The sequence below is a fragment of the Macaca thibetana genome, chromosome 10 (assembly GCF_024542745.1).
Source record: "Macaca thibetana thibetana isolate TM-01 chromosome 10, ASM2454274v1, whole genome shotgun sequence".
Classification (NCBI taxonomy): Eukaryota; Metazoa; Chordata; class Mammalia; order Primates; family Cercopithecidae; genus Macaca; species Macaca thibetana.
In genome coordinates this window covers 42,311,075-42,332,341 of record NC_065587.1, presented here as the reverse complement: position 1 = coordinate 42,332,341, position 21,267 = coordinate 42,311,075, and the positions used below count along the sequence as shown (strand labels likewise).

General features: G+C 49.0%; 1 protein-coding gene and 1 long non-coding RNA gene across 2 annotated transcripts; both read left to right on the top strand.

The window, feature by feature from the left end:
• Positions 1 to 3,426: 3,426 nt before the first annotated feature.
• On the top strand, positions 3,427 to 9,080 carry PCK1 (phosphoenolpyruvate carboxykinase 1). Its single transcript, XM_050806873.1, has 10 exons — positions 3,427 to 3,543; positions 3,712 to 3,975; positions 4,413 to 4,594; positions 5,036 to 5,239; positions 5,370 to 5,557; positions 6,233 to 6,395; positions 6,835 to 7,059; positions 7,148 to 7,279; positions 7,684 to 7,779; positions 7,986 to 9,080. The coding sequence occupies exons 2-10, from the start codon at positions 3,752 to 3,754 to the stop codon at positions 8,438 to 8,440; spliced, it is 1,869 nt and encodes a 622-aa protein (XP_050662830.1). The 5' UTR covers positions 3,427 to 3,543; positions 3,712 to 3,751; the 3' UTR covers positions 8,441 to 9,080.
• Positions 9,081 to 9,171: 91 nt separating this feature from the next.
• LOC126964014 (uncharacterized) lies at positions 9,172 to 16,497 on the top strand. The gene is made up of 3 exons (XR_007729295.1): positions 9,172 to 10,943; positions 13,433 to 13,598; positions 16,267 to 16,497. It is a non-coding gene; the product is annotated as an uncharacterized LOC126964014 (long non-coding RNA).
• The last annotated feature ends 4,770 nt before the right edge of the window (positions 16,498 to 21,267 follow it).

The following is a 21,267-nucleotide window of genomic DNA, read 5'->3' as shown; positions in this document are numbered from 1 at the left end:
CCCTGCGCTTGTGCTCAGACCCTTGTCAGGGTGGAGGGTGGCAGTGGTCACTGAGCAGGAAGAGACAGGGGAGCGGGCGGCTGAGGCTCCATCCTCAGAAGCAGAAAGGCTGAGGGAGGCAAAACTGTGCAAGAGCCACGCCGCATGTCCCATCATCCCTTCAAATGTAGAAGTGACACGAACTTAGAAGATCACTATGAATTTCAGACAGTGACCCCAGAGCATGAAACCCCAAGAGAGGAGCCCCCTTCCAAGAGTGAGGCATGCTCTTGACTATGAAGTGGACCCTGGGATCAGTATACAGTAGGTGCTCAGCAAGTGCTTGATGACTAGGCGCTGGGGTATAGAGAGGGAAGGGCTCTCAGTTTGAGGACACATCTAGAGAACTGGCGATAGTAGCTGCTCATTCCCTGTTGAAGGAATGAATGATTCCTTTCTCGACCCTCATCTATACCCAGCTGGGTTTAGACCCTCAGTTTCCTCATCTACAAAATGGGAACGATAACAAAGGTATGTACATCAGAGAAAATCATGGAATGCATCCCATTTCTGGCATGCAGAGAAAGCCCAGTATTATCAAGATTATTATGCCCAGTGCTAGAGACATAGCAGACATTTAATAAACGTTTGAGCTGAGGCTTCCTAGAGAATATGAGATTGCAGCAAGTTGGATGTAAAACTTCTCTTTATCTTTTTAAATCCATCTGATTATCTTGTATCAGGATATAGCTGGTGTGGTCACAAAGCAGGGAAAAAGCAATTGATATACCTGAGTAACAGCAAAACATGGAGTGGCCCCGGGAAGGTGCAGGGAGGAAGTCCCTTTTCGTTTGAAACTTTTTTAGTGTCCAGTCTTTCTTTCTCCTTCCTTCCCTAATTTTGTACCTGGGTTCAACTTTTTATACATTTTTCAAAAGAAGAGCAGCCTTGGACCTAAGAAAATCTGAGCCTAAGGAGCCTCCAAAAAGCTAGGAGGTCTCTACAGCATCTGCCCCTGAAACAACCAACGCAACTCACAGGCGTAGTGAGTCACCTCCACGCCCCACCCACTGAGCACACGCTGCAAAGTCCACTCGGGGGTTCACCGGGGGTCTTCAGGGATCCCACCAGCAGGGTGCCTGTTCGGCTGCTTCTTCAAGTCCCTGTTGAAACCAACAGAGAGTACTTAGTTTTGAGGTTTACTTACAAATAAGCTGACGGTCAGATGGGCAAGACCCATGCCTCCGGCCAGCCCCTTGAAACTGTTGTCAATGAGTCCCCGTTGGGGCAGGGGTCTCTAAGGACAGCGAAAGATGGGGGCCCGAGGGTATCATCTGCCGAGACCTAAGGCACCTGCCCCCATACTTCTGCCTGTGTGTCCTCAAAACTCTCTATCGTGATTCTTCCTCCAGAGACCTCTGTCCTTTGAGGCAAGTCTGTAAACCAATGTTTGCTTTTTAACATTTCGACAAGGGACAGTTGCGGGGGAGTCACATTGTCTTTCCACGCTGTAAACGCAGGTAACGAAAGGATTGGATGAGGGTCGGTGGTGACTCGCTGCTCCGACATTTTACTTGAACTAGCTGTTTCTCTCCCAGAAGACTCAGAACATAAGCACCTTGAATGGACGGGTCGCATTTAGGACTCCAAATGAGTTCTGCTTTCCCATTTTTGTTTTCAATCTATGTGCTCTTTCAGGGACTCAAACCTGTTACCATTTTATCAGCAAAATGAGACTTTCTACCAATTTGGTGGGACGAGCCTCGCCAGGAGTGATGTGTGTGTCATGGAATTGCGGTTGTGCATTGGAATGGCTAATTCCCTGATGTCAGATGCTAAGGAAGTGGCCTCAGCTACTGAGCATCACGTTACTGCTGGGTTTAGACACAACACGAACTTATGTATGGATGACAGCACCACTAATAACGAATGCCAGTGACCTAAACAGGGAATAACTTCAAATGAAACAAAATGCACTTTATATCGTATTTACCCTGAAAGACACAACTGGCTGAATAAAATCTGATTAAATGAAACCTAGCAATGGGTTGATAATTTTGGTGGAACTTGATGATGTGTGCATGCCCAACACAGTGTGACCCAAGCCCCCTGGGAAGGTCCTCTAAGTGAGTTTGGTTGGAGGCTGCCATTCACAGTGCCTTGCATTTGCAGAGCGGCTCTTTCTAAGCCCAGTCCTGGGGTTATCTCCGGGATCATCCCACATCCCAGCGGGAAGATGGGCCAAGTCCCCACCTGACCTCATCTTAGGCAGAGAGGCTCCACGGAAGTGTGGGCTGGCTGTGGGGAGTTGAGGCCTAGCCCTGCTCTTTTGACGTTTCACCCCGTGTTCTCCAAACTCCAGCAAGCAGCTTCCATAGTTCATTAAATTGGACTGAAAGTCTGATGGCTTGCAAAGCAAATTCTTTAAAACTGTTATAAAGGTTTCATTGCTTAAGCATATAATCTAGCAAAACTGCCATGCCGCCTCCACTCCCTAAACTCTAAGACTTGCCAGGGAAGTGAACAGTGTCTAGTGGACTGCAGGAGTAACTGCACTCAGCCCAGAACTCCCTGGAGGACACAGGGAAGGTTCTGGAAAGTTGATGGTACCTCACAGGGAGGGACATGGTGCTCCAGGCCCCAACTTCCTCGTGTTCAGATACTCACTCTGCCACCCACCAGCCAGCTGGGAGTAGCTACACAGTCTCTGCCTCAGTTTCCCTATCTGTATATGGGTTGTTCATAGTCTCCACCTCAGAGGGTAGTAATAATGCCAAGCTCTTAGAACAGTGCTCAGTATGTGTGCATTCTGTGCCTACTCTATGCCAAGCACTACAGATAGAAAAATGAACAAAATAGGGAGAAATCCCTGCCCTCATGGAGTTTACATCTGGGGCGGTTGGGGGCACACAGCAGACAATCAATAGAGTGATTAGCCCCCAGTTAGGTTAGGTATTTCCAATCTTTGCCTATAAGCCACATATTTGCCCAAGTTAGGTTGCATTCTTCCCATGCACTTTGACTGTGAACTTTGACTGTGGGATGACATCTTATAGCTGTGGTGTTTTGCCAACCAGCAGCTCTTGGCACACAAAATGTGCTGCCAGCAGCCCTTGAAGTCCGGTAGGTGACCTGGGCAGCCTTGTCCCCGACCCCACCTGCCTGTTAAGAAAAGAGTGTTGTGTTTTGCATCAGCAGTAAAATGGGTCAAGGTTTAGTCAATTGGAAGTTGTGTCAAAACTCACTACGGTTGGTTGAGGGCCCGAAGTCTCCCAGCATTCATTAACAACTATTGTTCAATGATTATCTCCCTGGGGCGTGTTGCAGTGAGTTGGCTCAAAGCATAACTGACCCTGGCCATGATCCAGAGACCTGCCCCCTGATGTCAGTGGTGAGCCTCCCTGGGTGCAGCCAAGGGGCAGGACTTTTCTTTTCCACGGTATTTAAAGCTGAGAGGTTCTGCCACGGAGCACGGCCTTCCCACTGGGAACACAAACTCGCCAGCAGGAAGAACCCGGAAAGAAACCTTGGATCTCCCTTCGAGATCGTCCAAAGAGAAGAAAGGTAAGTAGAGCTTTGCATTTACATTTCGAAAAATTACAAAGATGAACTCACTTTTTTCCTGAGAGTAATAACTATTTGGCAATGCACGGTCCCAGCTAAAGGCCGTCGAATGTGTTTGAAGATGTCTGTTATTGTTTTTGTTCAGGACGCTTGCGTTTTCTATTTCAGGTGACCTCACATTCGTGCCCCTTAGCAGCACTCTGCAGAAATGCCTCCTCGACTGCAAAACGGCCTGAACCTCTCGGCCAAAGTCGTCCAGGGAACCCTGGACAGCCTGCCCAAGGCAGTGAGGGAGTTTCTTGAGAACAGTGCTGAGCTGTGTCAGCCTGATCACATCCACATCTGCGACGGCTCCGAGGAGGAGAACGCGCGGCTTCTGGGCCAGATGGAAGAGGAGGGCATCCTCAGGCGGCTGAAGAAGTATGACAACTGGTAAGCTCGGCCCCCACTGCCTGCCCCAGGCCCCTGCAGGCAGGGCTCCCCTGCGTCTCCTGGAAGTTGGTGGAGAAAGGTGAATGAAGGCCTCTCGGGAGTTTCAGACTCTTGAGAAGTTGAATGCAATGGTCAGAACCATAGAGATTTGAGTTTTGTGACATTAGTGGGCTAGCCCAAGCTTTAAATGAGGTGGTGTGCACAAAAGCTCTGCCAACTAGATTCTTGATAAAAACGAAAGACAGCCCCTCTCCTACAGACTAGCTCCTAGTTGAGTAAACGCCCACCTGGCCATGTCTTAGATGGTCTGTGTGTTCACACGGATGGACTGTTGTTAGCATGCTCAGTGCTCTGCTAGGCATGGAAAGCCACGGTATTGAAGGAGATGGTTCGCTGCCCGTGGTGCTTGGCTGAAAGGAAGCCTGTGATTTTTACAGCTGGTTGGCTCTCACTGACCCCAGGGATGTGGCCAGGATTGAAAGCAAGACAGTTATCGTCACCCAAGAGCAAAGAGACACAGTGCCCATCCCCAAAACAGGCCTCAGCCAGCTCGGTCGCTGGATGTCAGAGGAGGATTTTGAGAAAGCGTTCAATGCCAGGTTCCCAGGGTGCATGAAAGGTGAGCGGAATATTGATTTGATTGGGAAAAATAGCAGAGAACCTTTTCTTATTACATCTATCCTAATGGTAATTCAAAGTGTAATGGAAGCTCCCACCACCTCAGACATCTTTCAGTTCCATACATGAAGTTGGCAATGTATCGAAAATGCACATCCCTCTTCTGCTTTTACAGACTGTCTTATACAAACGTGGAAACTATTTCCATGCATGTGGGTTTTAAATAGGTTGGTGGGACCTGGTTGCACATTTATGAAAACTCTTTAATTTCAGCAGGCTCTTCACTCTCCAGTGGCCTCTCCTAACCTAGGGGGGCTGGTGGCGAGCAGGGTGTGGTGGTGTTAGTGGAAGACTGTGAAAATGGGTCTACCTGGGAAAACAATGCTGGTTGTGTTCAAAATCCAAGGTCATTTCTCACCAGTGCCTACCCATCGCACTGTAGGTCGCACCATGTACGTCATCCCATTCAGCATGGGGCCGCTGGGCTCGCCTCTGTCGAAGATCGGCATCGAGCTGACGGATTCGCCCTACGTGGTGGCCAGCATGCGGATCATGACGCGGATGGGCACGCCCGTCCTGGAAGCACTGGGCGATGGGGAGTTTGTCAAATGCCTCCATTCTGTGGGATGCCCTCTGCCTTTACAAAGTAAGTGTATTATTTCAGAATCAAAAGTCAAAATAAAAAAAGAAAGCTGAACAACAAACCCCAGCGGGTGCCTCGGGGACCCCCAAACAGGGCCCTGGCGCACTGACGTGGGAGGGGTCCTTGTTCACAGAGCCTTTGGTCAACAACTGGCCCTGCAACCCGGAGCTGACGCTCATCGCCCACCTGCCTGACCGCAGAGAGATCATCTCCTTTGGCAGTGGGTACGGCGGGAACTCGCTGCTCGGGAAGAAGTGCTTTGCTCTCAGGATAGCCAGCCGGCTGGCCAAGGAGGAAGGGTGGCTGGCAGAGCACATGCTGGTGAGTCTGCAGGAAGCCCTGACGTGCAGATGAGAGGCCCGGGGGGTGGCAGAAACAAACAGCATTACAGTTCCCATCCAGCAAGACCCAGTACACCTTTCCGAGCATGCAGGTTCCCAGACAGATTGGGAAACCCCACCAGTAATGATTAGTGCACACGTATACGTCACTTTTGAAGGGCCCCAAACACCAGGGGACCATCGAGATCCTTTGGACTTCATGATTCTGGGAATGTTTGTTTGCACTGATACCTGAAGAAATAGATCTTGAGGGCCTACATTCCAACCTCTGGGCTGAAGTACCAACCTCGGGGAGAAGGGAACAAAGATCACAATAAAGAATCTTGTCCCCGGTGGGCGCGGTGGCTCACGCCTGTAATCCCAGCACTTTGGGAGGGCGAGACGGGCGGATCACGAGGTCAGGAGATCAAGACCATCCTGGCTAACACGGTGAAACCCCGTCTCTACTAAAAAATACAAAAAACTAGCTGGGCGAGGTGGCGGGCGCCTGTAGTCCCAGCTACTCGGGAGGCTGAAGAAGGAGAATGGCGTGAACCTGGGAGGCGGAGCTTGCAGTGAGCTGAGATCTGGCCACTGCACTCCAGCCTGGGCAACAGAGCCAGACTCTGTCTCAAAAAAAAAAAAAAAAAAAAAAAATGAACCTTGTCCCCAACAGATCCTGGGTATAACTAACCCCGAGGGTGAGAAGAAGTACCTGGCAGCTGCATTTCCCAGCGCCTGCGGGAAGACCAACCTGGCCATGATGAACCCCAGCCTCCCCGGGTGGAAGGTGGAGTGCGTTGGGGATGACATCGCCTGGATGAAGTTTGACGCACAAGGTGACTCTTTTAGACCCAACTGTTGGTAACGATTGGACTCAAGTGAATTATCGGCCTTCAAAACATGCCACGTTCTCCTTGATCCAGTGTTTGGATTTTTAAATTCTGTTAGTCCAGAGTTGGCCAAACCTTAGAAATACGTATTCTGTAAGAATTCTTCAATTTAATATTCAATCTGGATTGAAACTGGGCCATATGTTGCTGTTTGTTTACATACATACATTTGTTTAAATGGTATTGGTGGAAAATTGTGGAGGAAGCAAGAATTGTAAACATCTCAAAGTTGCATATGATGCTTGGATGAAAAGAGATAAATGTACATTCTAGGGAGGGAAAAAAGATTTGAGAAGTTGGCATAGAAATTAGTCCGGCAAGATATAAGAGTATATGTTCTGCTTTGCCTGGCACCCACTACTACTTCTCTGGTTTAAATCTCCAGGTAATTTAAGGGCTATCAATCCAGAAAATGGCTTTTTCGGTGTCGCTCCTGGGACTTCTGTGAAGACCAACCCCAATGCCATCAAGACCATCCAGAAGAACACCATCTTTACCAACGTGGCCGAGACCAGCGACGGGGGCGTTTACTGGGAAGGCATTGATGAGCCGCTAGCTTCAGGCGTCACCATCACTTCCTGGAAGAATAAGGAATGGAGCCCAGAGGATGGTGCGTCCCCGCCAGAGGCCTCGGTGTGCTGGGCTGCAGGGACTGCCTGTTTGAGCCAGGCACTCATGGGCCTTTCTCCATCTTATAGGGGAACCTTGTGCCCACCCCAACTCGAGGTTCTGCACCCCTGCCAGCCAGTGCCCCATCATTGATGCTGCCTGGGAGTCTCCGGAAGGCGTTCCCATTGAAGGCATTATCTTTGGAGGCCGTAGACCTGCTGGTGAGGTTCTCGTTCATTTAGGCTGGGAACATGGGTGTGCTGGGTACCGAAGGGCATCTGTGAAATCTCTGCTTTTCCATGACCTTGTCAGAGGGTGTCCAGGGGCTTCCTTTCTTGAGCTTCCTTTCCAAAGAGCCAGAATAATTGGCAAGTTCAAATGTAGAACCCTTCTGGTCACCTGGAACCTTTCTGAATCCTTAATCTATCACAGCTTGATCAAATTTTACTTTTTACTTTGTGGCCTCAGTCATGTAACCTTGACTTAGCAGTTTTCTGCAGTTTAGCTTGGTGAATGCAAAACTAGCTATTGTCTTTCCATGTTGTGAATAACACCACTGGTTGTAGAGGCTGAATTTTAAAGCCTCTAATGAATGTTTCTTTTTTTTTTTTTTTTCCTGCTAAAGGTGTCCCTCTAGTCTATGAAGCTCTCAGCTGGCAACATGGAGTCTTTGTGGGGGCGGCCATGAGATCAGAGGCCACAGCAGCTGCAGAATATAAAGGTAAGTCAAAGTCCTGATTTGAAACCACAGAGAAGTGGGATTAGAGCGCTCTTCTTCACTCTTATGTCTCTCTCCTTCTCTGTGTCTGTGTGTGGGGAAAGAGAGAGAGAGAGGAGAACAAAGCATGCTGATGTCAACAATCAATGGGGCCAGTTTTGCCTAGGAGAGCATCATTTACCAATGGAAGCTCCCTCTCTGTTTAACAGGCAAAATCATCATGCACGACCCCTTTGCCATGCGGCCCTTCTTTGGCTACAACTTCGGCAAATACCTGGCCCACTGGCTTAGCATGGCCCAGCACCCAGCAGCCAAGTTGCCCAAGATCTTCCATGTCAACTGGTTCCGGAAGGACAAGGAAGGCAAATTCCTCTGGCCAGGCTTTGGAGAGAACTCCAGGGTGCTGGAGTGGATGTTCAACCGGATCGATGGGAAAGCCGGTGCCAAGCTCACACCCATAGGCTACATCCCCAAGGAGGATGCCCTGAACCTGAAAGGCCTGGGGCACATCAACGTGATGGAGCTCTTCAGCATCTCCAAGGAATTCTGGGAGGAGGAGGTGGAAGACATTGAGAAGTATCTGGAGGATCAGGTCAATGCTGACCTCCCCTGTGAAATCGAGAGACAGATCCTTGCCTTGAAGCAAAGAATAAGCCAGATGTAATCAGAGCCTGAGTGCTTTACCTTTAAAATCATCCCCCTTCCCATCCATAAGGTGCGATAGGAGCGAGAGAGGGCAAGTTTTCCCAAATTGATGCCACCATAATAATCATCACCGCCGTGCGCAGATCTGAAAGGCACACTTTGATTTTTTTAAGGGGAAGAACCACAGAACACCAGCTAGTAGCTAATGAAAATGAGAAGGGAAATCTTGGCATGCCTCCAGAAATTCACACCCAATGCATAGTTTGTTCAAATTTAAGGTTACTCAGGCATTTGATCTTTTTAGTGTTTTTTCACTTTAGCTATGTGGATTAGCTAGAATGCACACCAAAAAATACTTGAGCTGTATATATATGTCTGTGTGTATATGTGTGTGCATGTACGTCCACATGTGTCTGTGTGGTATATTTGTGTATGTGTATTTGTATGTACTGTTATCGAAAATATATTTAATACCTTTGGAAAAATCTTGGGCAAGATGACCTACTAGTTTTCCTTGAAAAAAAGTTGCTTTGTTATTAATAAGTGTGCTTAAATTATTTTTATACACCATTGTTCCTTACCTTTATATAATTGCAATATTTCCCCCTTACTACTTCTTGGAAAAAAATTACAAAATAAAGTTTTATAGAAAAGATGGATTTGCTTTGCTCGGTTTTTCTTATTTGAGCTACCAAGCAGAGTGAACTCTGATTAAGCATCTTGTGATTTAAATCCCTGCCCCCTCCCCAAGAAGGTGGGGGCGTTCAGAATCACACTTGAAGAGCGGGTGGGTTGTCTGGTCCCAGGGAGAAGGAAGGAGCAGATGGGGAGGAATGAGGCCGGGAACCGTGGTTGGGGTTTTCTGAATTTGTTGAAGCCACTAGTTGGCGCCCTTTAACAATTCTACAAACCTTTAGATGGTGAGGCTTCTGTGGCTGGACTGGGAAGGTTTAATGTCTGCTTTTTGACAATTTGGGTCTGGAGGGGGCTTAGGCTTCCACAAAAATTACTTTGTGGACAGTTTCATAGGCTTTTGCCTTTTAACTCTTCAAAGCAACAGTTTTCTCAACTGCCATCCCCGCGGGGGAGTGGGGAAGACAAGTGTTCTTGAGAAGGAAAAGCTGACAGGATCTGGGTTGAGCAAGCATTAATTGAGCGCCTTCTGTGTCCTGGACATCATGCCAACACCATGGGCAGCCCGAGAAGAGAGGTGGGTGGTTTGGACCCCAGCTCTGCCTTGAACCTCACCTGCTCTCCTCTACTCCCAGTGTTTATTGGATATTCCAGAACGGTACAAACAAACCATAAACTTTATATTACAGGTTCATTCTGTGTAAATACTATTATCTTCAAGTTGTAGTTTCTTTCTTGGGTCCAGGCTGTGAAATTGGCTTCACCCCTACCACACCCCAGCGGACAGGCTTGTTCTCATGTCACGCTCCACCCCTCCAGTCTCCTCAACTGGAAAACTTGCCTCTTTTCCTCACTTCCTCTGCTCCTTACGATGGCTTCACATGGAAGGTGAAGCCGAGATCACCCCAATTTTACAGGCGAGGAAACTGAGGCCAGGAGTGCCTATTGGGGCTGAGAAATTGCCAGGATTTCCTTCCCCATTAAGGAGCTGAGAGTCCTAGCTCCAGACTCATTGGCTTGTTCTAACATCAAAACCACTGATGGGAAAAACCACTTAGTGGAATTCAATGCTATCTGCTGTATTAGTTTAAATCAGTGGCATTCAAACTTGTTTCTCCTTTTCACTGCAGAACACGTTCTTGACATGTACTTGACTCAGAGTCCCACGACTAAAGGAGACAGAGCTCAAGGCAGCCCACCTGAGGCTGGGGAGGGAGTCCAGAGTGCAGGCCACCTGGCCTCCATTTCCCCACCCCTTGGGGGCCTTTGGGCAGCTCCTTGAACCCCTGAAAGGGGCCACCAGGATAAAGTTTGTTAAAATGCATGCCTTGTGCCCCACTGTCATATGATGGGCTTTTGGTACTCTTCACTCCCCCAGCAGGCAAAGACACTGGCCATCCCCAAATTCCTTCCCCTCCTGCACAGCGTCACCCACCTGCCAAACAGCCTCATGTTGGACCATTTGCCAGCAGGCCCTGCAGGTCTGGGGGACAGCCTAGAGGTGGTGACTTACATGCGCAGCATAAGAGTTTTCAGGGGACCAAAAGGACTCAATACATGCCATTGGCTCCTGACTCAGTTTCCCCAAGCCATGCCTCCTGAGTGCTCCATCTGTCTCCAAATCCTGGTTTCTGTGCGGGGACCTCTGTCTACAATAAACAGGATACTATGAGCTCATTCTTCAATGTCCTCTTGTCATGCTTTCAGATGATTCAAAGTATATAAGCTAAGCCCATTTGCAGGAAGCTCATAGAGGGCGACCGGCTCATCACTTGAAAATACGGTTGGAGTGAGATGGAGAGCCCAGAGTCTCCTGATTCCTGGTCTACCACCGGACCACATGGCTCCAAAACCAACACTGGAACTGACGTCCTCTACTGGAATCCAATGTAAGAGCTGCCCCCTGACCTCCAGGAAGCTGTGCTGGAGTCTGGGTTAAAGACCAGAAAACAATAGTTACGCAACAAATATTGAACCAGGACAACAAACCTGCCCTTATTCCCAGTCGAGTCATTTAGGGGGCACTGGCAGGTAGGCAGGTGGGGTGGGGTGGCTAGGTGGAGCCGGGCACACTTGGGAGCCAGGAATTACAGGGCTCTCTCTCTTCTCTCTCTCTCCCCTGGGGCCCACCCTAACCTGGAGCCCCCTGGGCTGCTCACTCGGCCTTCTGGGTGCCAACAGCCTGCACCTTCCAGAGTGCACGGTTCTGGCTTTAAGACCGCAGGACAGGGGCCCTACCAAGCTCCCTTGACCTGCAACCCTGCCAGAGGGCACCAAGCCAGGGGAGTAGCCTCTGCTTTGTCCTCGCTGTCAGCAATTGCAGCAATGGCCCCAGTGAATTCATCTATAAGAAAGAGCTGGCCACCTGCTTCCTCCCTCCTGCCCTTTTTCCTTCCCTGGGGGCAGTAAACACTGGCAACCTTGAACATATCACAGCTCTGCCGCTGGCCAGTGGGGTCTTCTTCTGTCTCCTCTGTGCCACTGGGATCATAATACCTCTGGTGGAGTCCGATAAGGATGAAATAAACTAGCCCAGTGCAGTGCCGAATCTGTAGTCAGGAGGGTCTGTGTGTGAGCCACAGCCCTACATCTCCCTGGGAGTGTGCCCTTAGGTGAGTGCAGGAAATACTGAGCTTCAGTTTCCTCAGCTGTAAAATGGGCGTGATGATTACTTTCTCCAGGGGGTTGTTGAAAAGCATGAGATGATGCCAGCCAGGAACTTGGCACACAGCTGGGCCTGGTGGGGGCGGCTGTTCTTGTTTTTATTTTACCCCACTTCTCCAGGCTATGGGAGCTCGGAAGCTCGCTCCCCCACCAAGCCGCTGTCCCACTGATGACCGGCTGTGGCTCTGGAGTTGAAATCTGTCCTCGGTGCAGCCTCCACAACTCCTACTTTCACTGTGCATTTCAGGAAAAGGAGCTGAAGAGCGAAGTCAATCAGGAATATCGGAAGCATTTTTTCTCCTGGTGTAGTGAACCCATCCCTGTAGGGAGCCACCTTCACCCTTCTCAAACATTTTAGCAAAAGACTCAGAGTTTGGGTCCAGGAATTCTACCTTTAAGAAATGTGTCCTAAGAGAAAAATCATGAAAGTCTGCATAGATTTCATTGCAAGGATGCTCATTATGGAGTTGTTTATCAAGGCCAAATTTAGGAACCAACCTAAATGCCCAACAATAGGAGATTACCTAAAAGAAACTGTAGTTCTTTCGAGAACAGACAACTAGGCAGTCATTTAAAATGACTCGGCAAAAGATAAGTTATTGACATGCAATATTTGCCACCTGCTTCACCTGTCAAGGTAGATAATGAAAGCGTATCGAGTATTTGTACATATATGCTTAGAAAAAAAAACCTTTAAAAATACCATACAATGGTAACAGTAGCAGCTGGGTCCTGGGTTGGATGGTTGGGGGAAGTGCACTGCGTCATTCACATTTTCACCATGTCATTCAGGCTACACGAACTACCCCCAGAACTTTGCTGCAAAAAAGGGAGCTTGGCAGAGGCAGGGGGTGCCCCCAAATTGAGAAAACCCTGAAGGAACTGACTTTACCCCAATGATCTAAGATAAAGTTTCTTCCACGGGATGAAATGGGGGCTTGAGACAGAGATGAATTTCAGATGGGTTATCCAGCAGATGAACTTGTTTCTGCTTTCCTAAAGTTTTGTCTGGAGTTTTTCTGCTCCTCCTCACACAGGAAGCTCAGCACAGCGAGGGCCCTTGAGAGGGGTTCAAAACACAGGCACTTGTGAAGGCCCCGCTCCCAGGACCCCCAGGCAGATTACAGGAAGAGTGGCCGGCACCGGGTCGATGCCGGGCTGATTGTTGTAGAACTGTTTCCACGCACTATGTTCTCTCTACCTTCTGGGCCCTCTCTTAGCTCCAGGACTAAGCTCAGAGGTTTCTCCGATGCCGCAGAGCCGGGACTTAGGGATGCCGCAGAGGAGCAGCGGACGTCATTTGGTCCACAGTAGCACTGAAGTGGGACCAAGAACACATTTGCCTTGTTGACACCTGCTTGTGTCTTTGCGTTGGACACTTATTCCTGGGGGCGCTGGGCCTACGCAGCCTGAGCTGCCCCAGAGCTGTTTCGTCTGTGAGCCCCTTGGTAATGGGATATGTAAATGTGTGAGTGTTCACCAGTCTGAATGGCAAAACTCCTCTCCAGGCGAGGCAATTTGCAGCAAAATATGCTGTAAATATTTGTTCAGCCTGGGAAAATGACTCTAATTGCATAATTAAACTCGTTGTTGATGTTGCTTCCGGACAGAGTAACTGCAGAGGAGGGCCCAGCCTGCAGCTGCCCTTCAGAGCTTTTTCAATAGAGGGACTGACTGTTTGCAGCGATTTTCTCTGGCCCCCGTCTCTTCACAGGGAGAACGAAGAAAGGAACTGGAAACAGGTTGTCTGTGGGGGAGACGAGGGTGTGGAAAGGTCCCAGAATCAGAGGACCACCAGTGTGGGGCCTCGCAGATCCTCCCTGAGGATTCGGGCTATCTTCCAAATGTCCAACACACGTTCCACATTCCACGGACAGCTGGTAACTTGAGCCAATGATTCATTCACTCAAATGGAAAAATATTAGTAGATTGAAAGAGATTTGCTTAAAAAGACGTTAGATCCCAACTGGATTCAAAACCAGCATTCCTTGCCAAGGTAACCACAGAAAGACAATGCGAAGTGAAAGAAGCAGGCCACACAAGACCCCTGTATTGCATGAGTCCATTGATATGAAGTGTCTGGAATAGGGAAGGCTGTAGAGACAGTACGTAGTTAAGGGGTTGCCGGAGGTCAGGGAAGGAAGCAATGGGAAGGGACTGCTGACCCCTGACCCTGATAGCCGCAGGGTGTTTTGTGGAGGGTGATGAAAATATTCTAAAGTTAGATTGTAGTAGAGTTTCCAGAATCCTGTGAATATATTAAAAACCATTGAATTGTGCATTTGAAATGGGTAGGTTGTTTGTTTGTTTGTTTGTTTTGAGACAGAGTCTAGCTCTGTCGCCCAGGCTGGAGTGCAGTGGCGCCATCTCAACTCACAGCAAGCTCCGCCTCCCGGGTTCACACCATTGTCCTGCCTCAGCCTCCCGAGTAGCTGGGACCACAGGCGCCTGCCACCAAGCCCGCCTAATTTTTTGTATTTTTAGTAGAGATGGGGCTTCACCATGTTAGCCAGGATGGTCTCGATCTCCTGACCTCATGATCTGCCTGCGTCGGCCTCCCAAAGTGCTGGGATTATAGGCGTGAGCCACCGTGCCCAGCCTGAAATGGGTGGGTTTTATGATAGGTAAATTATAGCTCCATAAAGTTGTCAGTAAAAGAATAAATATAACTAAGATAAAATATACCAAAGGCTTTGAGTTAGAGGCCTGCATTCACCTTGTTGAAAAGAGAATTGAGGAAGGAAGAGGTGTATGCACCCCACTGAGACCCTCTCCTTTGAATCTGGAGGAGTAAAAAAAAATGGAAAAAGGATGGACTTTCTCCTTATAGATTCAATGTCATTTAATGCCAGGCCAATGATCCTCCTAAAACTACCACGAATACCATAAAATTATGTCATGTCACCAGCAACTGGATGAGAAACTGAGGCCACAGAGAGCAAAGACCTGCAAAAGTTACTTGGCTAGCAGGTGGGAGAGTAGGAGTCACCAGGAGCCTCAGCTTCTAGGCTGACCCCACTGGCATTGAGTCAGGAGACCAAGAACCCCACCCTAGCCTCTCGGCCCATCAGGAAACCCACACAAACTGCTTAGGCAGCTGCAGGGAGGGTTTGGCTCGTGTCACTGCATAGGGGAGGGTCTAGACACAGGGCAGGGGCCCTGGACCCAGAGGCTCCAATATGGCAGGAGGGTCCTATTTCCTTCTCCCCTCTCCCTAGCAGCAGAAATCTCTGGAATGGAAGTATTCAGTCCAGCCACTAAGCTCCTGGGGTGGCCTGAAGACAGTCCCTTCCTCTCCAAGTCTATTTCCCCAGCTGTACAATGAGCACTCTGCCTTGGTCCCTGAAAGTCTTCCCTGCCATGAGGTTGGAGTCACATGGTTCTTTGGTGGGACTCTTAGAATTAGGATTTGGTGAGTCCAGGTCTAGGCGTGGGGAGAGTGACAAGGCAGAGAGTGTGGCTGACTTCACGAAGACATGATGGGAACAATTCCACCCCAAGTAGTTCACTGCAGCTTAGCAGCGTGTCTGAAATCCCACCACTGGGGACGCCTCCCACTCCCCTGTTTGCCCCACTTGATGACATCGTCTATCCCCACCTGCTCCTGAGTTTTTCCAGTCCCAAGACCTGGGAAAGGACAGTGGGGAGCACGAGGTTTAGACTCATAGGCATAACCCCATATCCCCTCCGTTCTGGCCCAAAGCCTGGTTCATCCACAGGCCACAGAGGTCAGCTAGAAATCCCCAGCCTGCTGCTGGTTGGTTGTCTGCAGGGGCATGTGTGAGCTGTTTAGCTCAGACCTCAAGACAATTGATCTCTCTTTAAGAGAAGCCCCTGGCTTCTCCCAGGGAGATGAAATTGGACCTGTTCTATGGCCCAGAGGGCAGCATGAGGACCCTCATCCCAGTAAAGCCAGCATCTGGAAGACCTTGTCTGCCATGCCAGCTGCCAACCTCTGGAGGGTTCAAGGTTATTTTTCAAGGATAGGTGAAGATAGCTCCTTGCACCCAGTGGAAGCTGGAAGAGTTTGTGAAATTCTCTGCCAAGGCCAAGGCTCCCAAATCTAGGTGAGCGGACACATGAGCCTGGGCTGCCCAAGACTGGCCCTGGGAGACAAGTCTAGCTCAGTTGGAGCCTCCTGGGCTGAGCCCAGCCCCTGGAGTTGGCATTAGCCCCCTGCCCCATAGTCTCCCTGGTTAATAGAATACTCTGCCCACAGAGGTGAACTCAGGTCTGGCCTCTATGGCTGCGGAGGCTATGGCTGTCTGTTTGAAGCCTCAACAAGGGTTCATCACCATTAAGGACGGAGACCAGGGAGCCGGGGGGCCGGTGACTCACTCAGCAGCTGCTCCCCTGTTATGTAAAGTGGAGCTCAGAGCCATTAGCCAATAGGAGATGAAATTTACATTTTGAATTAACTCGGATCATCAGAATGCTTCATCTCGACCTAGGGAAATTAAACATCAAGTTGGAGGGAACTGTGGGCAGGAGGGGTGGGGGCTCAGCCAAGCATGCCGGATTGACTTTTTCTTTTCATTTTTTCAACAGGCTGCAGGCAAAGGGGACAGGAGGACGCTGCTGTGAAGTCAGTCTTAAAGAGAGAGGGAGAGAGAAAGTGGAGTTACTCTTTTTCTCTGTTTTCCTTGGGCAGAAGCACAATAAATCAGCATGGCAGAATTAAATTCAGATCTGTCCGATTTCCTCCATCTCACCCTCTCCTAATAATGGTTATTTATTGAACGCTTATTATGTGCCCAGCACTTAACTAAACACTTTATAGATAAGGCAGAAGTGAATTTGTCTTTCCCCTTCTTTGTTTCCCCAACCCGCATTCCTGAGGGGTCTGATGAGAGAAGTAGAGAGAACGAGTTTTATGAACACAAAGTGCTGAGTTATGTTAGGAAGAGTCTGCTGGGTCTTTTAGAGGCAACATTTGGGAATCTGAGTCCCTAAAGCCTCCTGTGACCACAATGCACAATGAAACCTGCTGCTCTGTCCCAGGGGCCCTGTGGACGGCACCCCTGGAGGTGTGCATTGTACCTCTCCTTTCGGAGCCCAGATGAGAGACTACACTGCTGTTCTGAGTCCAGCCTTGCAGGCTGGGATGGGGACTCAGGAGGAAAGGTGAAGGTGTTTCCATCTTCCTTTGGCCTCGGAGTTTGTCTGTGATCAGCTGCTAGTGAGAGTTTCCTTCCTGGAAAGGGACTTAGTCCAGATGCCCTTCTAACTTGGTTTAGAACAGACTTCCTGTGTTCAGTCCATCAATCAGCAACCCTGCATCCATCCTCGATCTGCTGTCAACTCCCCAACAACTCAGGCTGTGGGAACAGGGGTTCTCTTTCTACTGGGTCTTCCTGGCCTCATGGACAAACTGACTCCCAGGAACTGGGTTACATGTAACTCAACTTTCTGTGGGTTCACTTGATGCAACCTCATGCCCTTCATGTCCTGCCCCGAGATGCGTCAGAAGTAGTCAGACCTCCTTGTACTGCGGGTATTGGTTCTATCCGTGAAGTGATGTTCCCTGGGGCCCCTCTAACATGGGGGTTACAGTCACTGCATAAGTGTGGAGAACAACTACTGATTCAAGGCTGTGTTGGTAACAGCAGGGTCAACTTTTCGTGTTGCTGAGCATGAGAGAATGTGCTCTGAGGAGTGACATTTTTGTTCTGTTCCCAGCTGGCGGATGCTTCCCTAGAATGGCAATTCTCCAAGATCAATCTGTCACTTTCCAATGAATAGTTATCGAACAGCCTCTGACTGCCTGGCACTTAGAGTCAGTCCAAGTGCTTAGATGAGCTGATCAGGACTGTCTTTCATAATGAATTGGCCCCACAGGGGGCCCTGTCCTTTTCCCAGGGTCACTGAAAAACTTCAAGCCTCAAGGTATAAGGAGTAATATTTTGTCTAAGGAGAATCTATGTTACTATTCTGCCCCATTCAGAATTGCCTGATGGTCAGTCTCCTGTTCCATCCCCTCACATTTTGGAATTCTGCTTGGGCAGTGAGGGAAGGTGCATTTGCATTCTGCCTGCCTGCCTGCCTGCCTTCCTCCCTTCCTTCCTTCCTTCCTTCCTTCCTTCCTTCCTTCCTTCCTTCCTTCCTTCCTTCCTTCCATCCATCCATACTTCTGTCCATCAATCCATCCATCCATCATCCTATCCATTGATTCATCCATCCATCCATCCATCCATCCATCCATCCATCCATCCATTCATCCATTTGTCTATCCATCCATCCATCCATCCATCCATCCATCCACCCATTCACCCATCCATCCATCCTTCTGTTCGTTTGAGTCATCCATCCATCCACCCATCCATACTTTTGTCCATTGATCCTTTTATTCATCTATCCATCCATCCATCCATCCATCTACTGTCCATCCATCCATCCATCCATCTGTCCATCTATCTATCCATCCATCCATCCATCCTTCCTTCCTTCCTTCCATCCATTTATCCATCCATTCATTCATCCATCCTTCTATTCGTTGTTACAACCCTTTATTCTTCCATGTAATTATTCTTTCTCATATTCGCCAACTATCTATGCCTCTGGATGCTTGTTTCCATCTGTACATCCATCTAATGGTCCATCAACCTCCAATAAGTCACTCTTCTGATCTCCATTCAGTTCATCAATCAGCAACCCTGCATCCATCCTCAATCCATCCTTTCATCTTATCACTAAGGACACATAGCTCCCCATCTGTGAGAGCCAGAGTTCGAATTAGCCCTGCCTGGCTTTTCCACATGCCTTCAGGATACAAAAAACTGCACCTGGACATAGCAGACCAGCTGGGTGCCCTGAGAGGTATAGACAGGTTGTTTCAAAGTTTCAGAGGAAGGAAAAGAGCATCAGGGAAAGCTCCTCAGAGGAAGCAGTGTTTGAGTACAATCATAAAATAACATCATATTTGGAAAGTCAAGATATAACTGGAAAAGTGTAGGCATTCCAGGGGATTATGGGATCTGAGTGAGGATTGGGTGGATGGAGGTAGAGTGGTTGGAGAATGAACAAAGGGTGAGTAGAAAGGCAGATGCTGTGTAGACGGCTGGAGGTTGAAGGGATGGATGAGTGGTTTGGTCAGATTAAAAGGTGTGGGAGTGGGAACAGAAGAAAGGTAGTGTAGCCCCCTCCCATGCTAGGGCAGATTATGAAAAACCAGGCCGTGTAACTGAGCAAAGGTTGATTTTATTAGACAGGGAGGTAGAGAAGCTTGTTGATGACGAGCGAGCTCCCAGGGAGAGTGGCCTTGTCCAAAACCTCCTCTGGTATTCTATACCCTCTGCACGGGGGTGGTGATCAGTGTTGTTCTTCTCAACTTGGGGATATTGGGGCCAGAGACACTGTGGAGTACAGGCCCCAACCCTCTGGCTGTTCTGCAGTCTGCCATCAATCGATTGCTCATGGCTAAAACTCCAGCCAACAAGGAACTTGAACAGCACAAGTCTAGAAAACAGGCTGTTGTCAAGAGTTTGACTGATGGTTTGGAGCTCAGAAAAAGTTTCCCCATGGTCATTTCTTAATGGCCGTTTCAGAACAAAGGGGCAGAGGCAACCAAACACCTTCCCAGGGTCTCGCCTCTGGCAGGGGAGAAATTGAGGTCTTTGATAGTTTCAGATGTAAGTGCTGCCCTGCTGTTAGGCTAAAATTTCCAGTATTTGAAAAGTTCCAAGCTAATTTTCAGGGAGGAAATTAGATGAGAAGTGGCTTTTAAAACATGGAGAATCTTATGTTTAAAAACTTGGGTTGCCAAGGAAACTCTCTCTCCAATATTTCCTTGCCACCATGTTGTAAATTAAGCCCCTAACTGAAAGGTAATTAAGGTAATTGGTGGCACCGCTGCAGAGAGAATGTGGCAACGTAGCCGGAGAGAAGGAGCCCCCAACTTTTTAGGGCACACAATCCTCTTAGCTCTGGGGAAGCTACATCCATTACTGCATGTGGGGCCCTTGAAGGCACCTTTGGAGGAGAAGGCAGAGCAGAAAACAGCTGTGAGCCGTGCTCAGTGAAAGGCCACAGAAAGCAAATCTGAAATGTCATGCTGCTACCCTGTTGGTTTCGAATAGGTGAAAGCTCCATGAGTCAGTTAATGAGCAGATCGGGAAGGCTACAGTGTTCTGGCCCCCTGTGGCCAGGTTAATGTATGTGGTATCAGGAGAGAGCTTCAGCAATCGTTTTCTGCCACCTTCGGGAAGGAGGCAATTTAGCATTTAGTTTGTGGTCCCAGCCATCCAGCAATCCATCTGTCTATTCATCTATCTCTCTATATGTTCATTCATCTAACTGTCCTTCTGAACATCCGTCTACCCATCATCTATCCACCCACCAAGTCAGCCATCCACCCATGTATTTGTTTATCCACTCATCCATCTATCTGTTTACCTGTTCATCCATCTACCCACTCTCCCCACATACACAGCTGGATGGATGGGCATGTCAATGAATGGAAGGATGGATGTATGGATGGGTGGATGGATGGATGAATAATGGGAGGGGTGAATGAGTGGACGGAGAATAGACAGACGGATAGTGGATGAGTGCATAGCTACTATCCATCTGTCCACCTATCTCCATTTACCTATCTATGCAGCCACCCTCCTACACATCCATACATCCATCATCTATTCGTCATCCATCCTCCATCCGACCATCTATCAGTTCATCCCCTACCCATCCATCTAGTAAGTAAACATTTCCTAAGCATCCATAATTATAGTGACAACATCTCCCACTCACTGAGTGATAAGGTATGTCAAGGCCTTTCCGGGCACAATCTCTTTAGATCCTTTCCTCAACACTGTGACTTGAGTTATTATTCCCATTCCAGAAATAAGGCAGTAGAGAGGTTCTTACAGCTAGCAAAGGTGACAGCTTGGATTTTAACTCTTGTCTGCACCCTGGGTGCAGATTCCTAGGAGAGGGGCAGTGGGTTTTATCATCATCTATCTCTGCATCTTTGAGCCCGGAGAACAAGATGTGGAGGAGGGTGGGGACAGAGAGCTTGGCTGAAGCACTGGGAAAGAGACCTGCGTCTCAGGCTCCAGGGGCCAGGGGCTCTCAGTGGCCCAGGTCCAACTGCCTTGGCCCTGACCTCCTGCCCTAGCACACCCTTCTGCACTTTTCTAGGCCTTTCCTCTTCCCCCGGGGTAAACACTGCCAGCGTGGTCAGGTTGCTGGTGCCAAGGTGAAAAGTCCATGGATCAGAAACCTGGCCCCCCTGGGAAGTGCTGTTCCCAGAAGCTGAGACCTTTCTTCCAGTAAACTTTGGCCGCCTCCTTTGTGGCCCTGACTCCCCGTGCACAGGGAATCCAGGTTCACATCAAAGGGGTGGGGAGGGGGAGAGAGGGGTGTGCAGCTGAGCACCCCACGGCCCGGCGCTGCACTGTGCTGGGGCTTCAGGTGCTTCTTCATAGTCAATTCAGTCAACATCCCAACTGGGGACAGGTCTCAGTCTTCTCATTTTGCAGAGAAGGAGACTGAGGTTCGTAGTGGCAAAGTAACTCTCCCCAGGTCACACAGTTGGTTTCAGGGAGAGAAGTC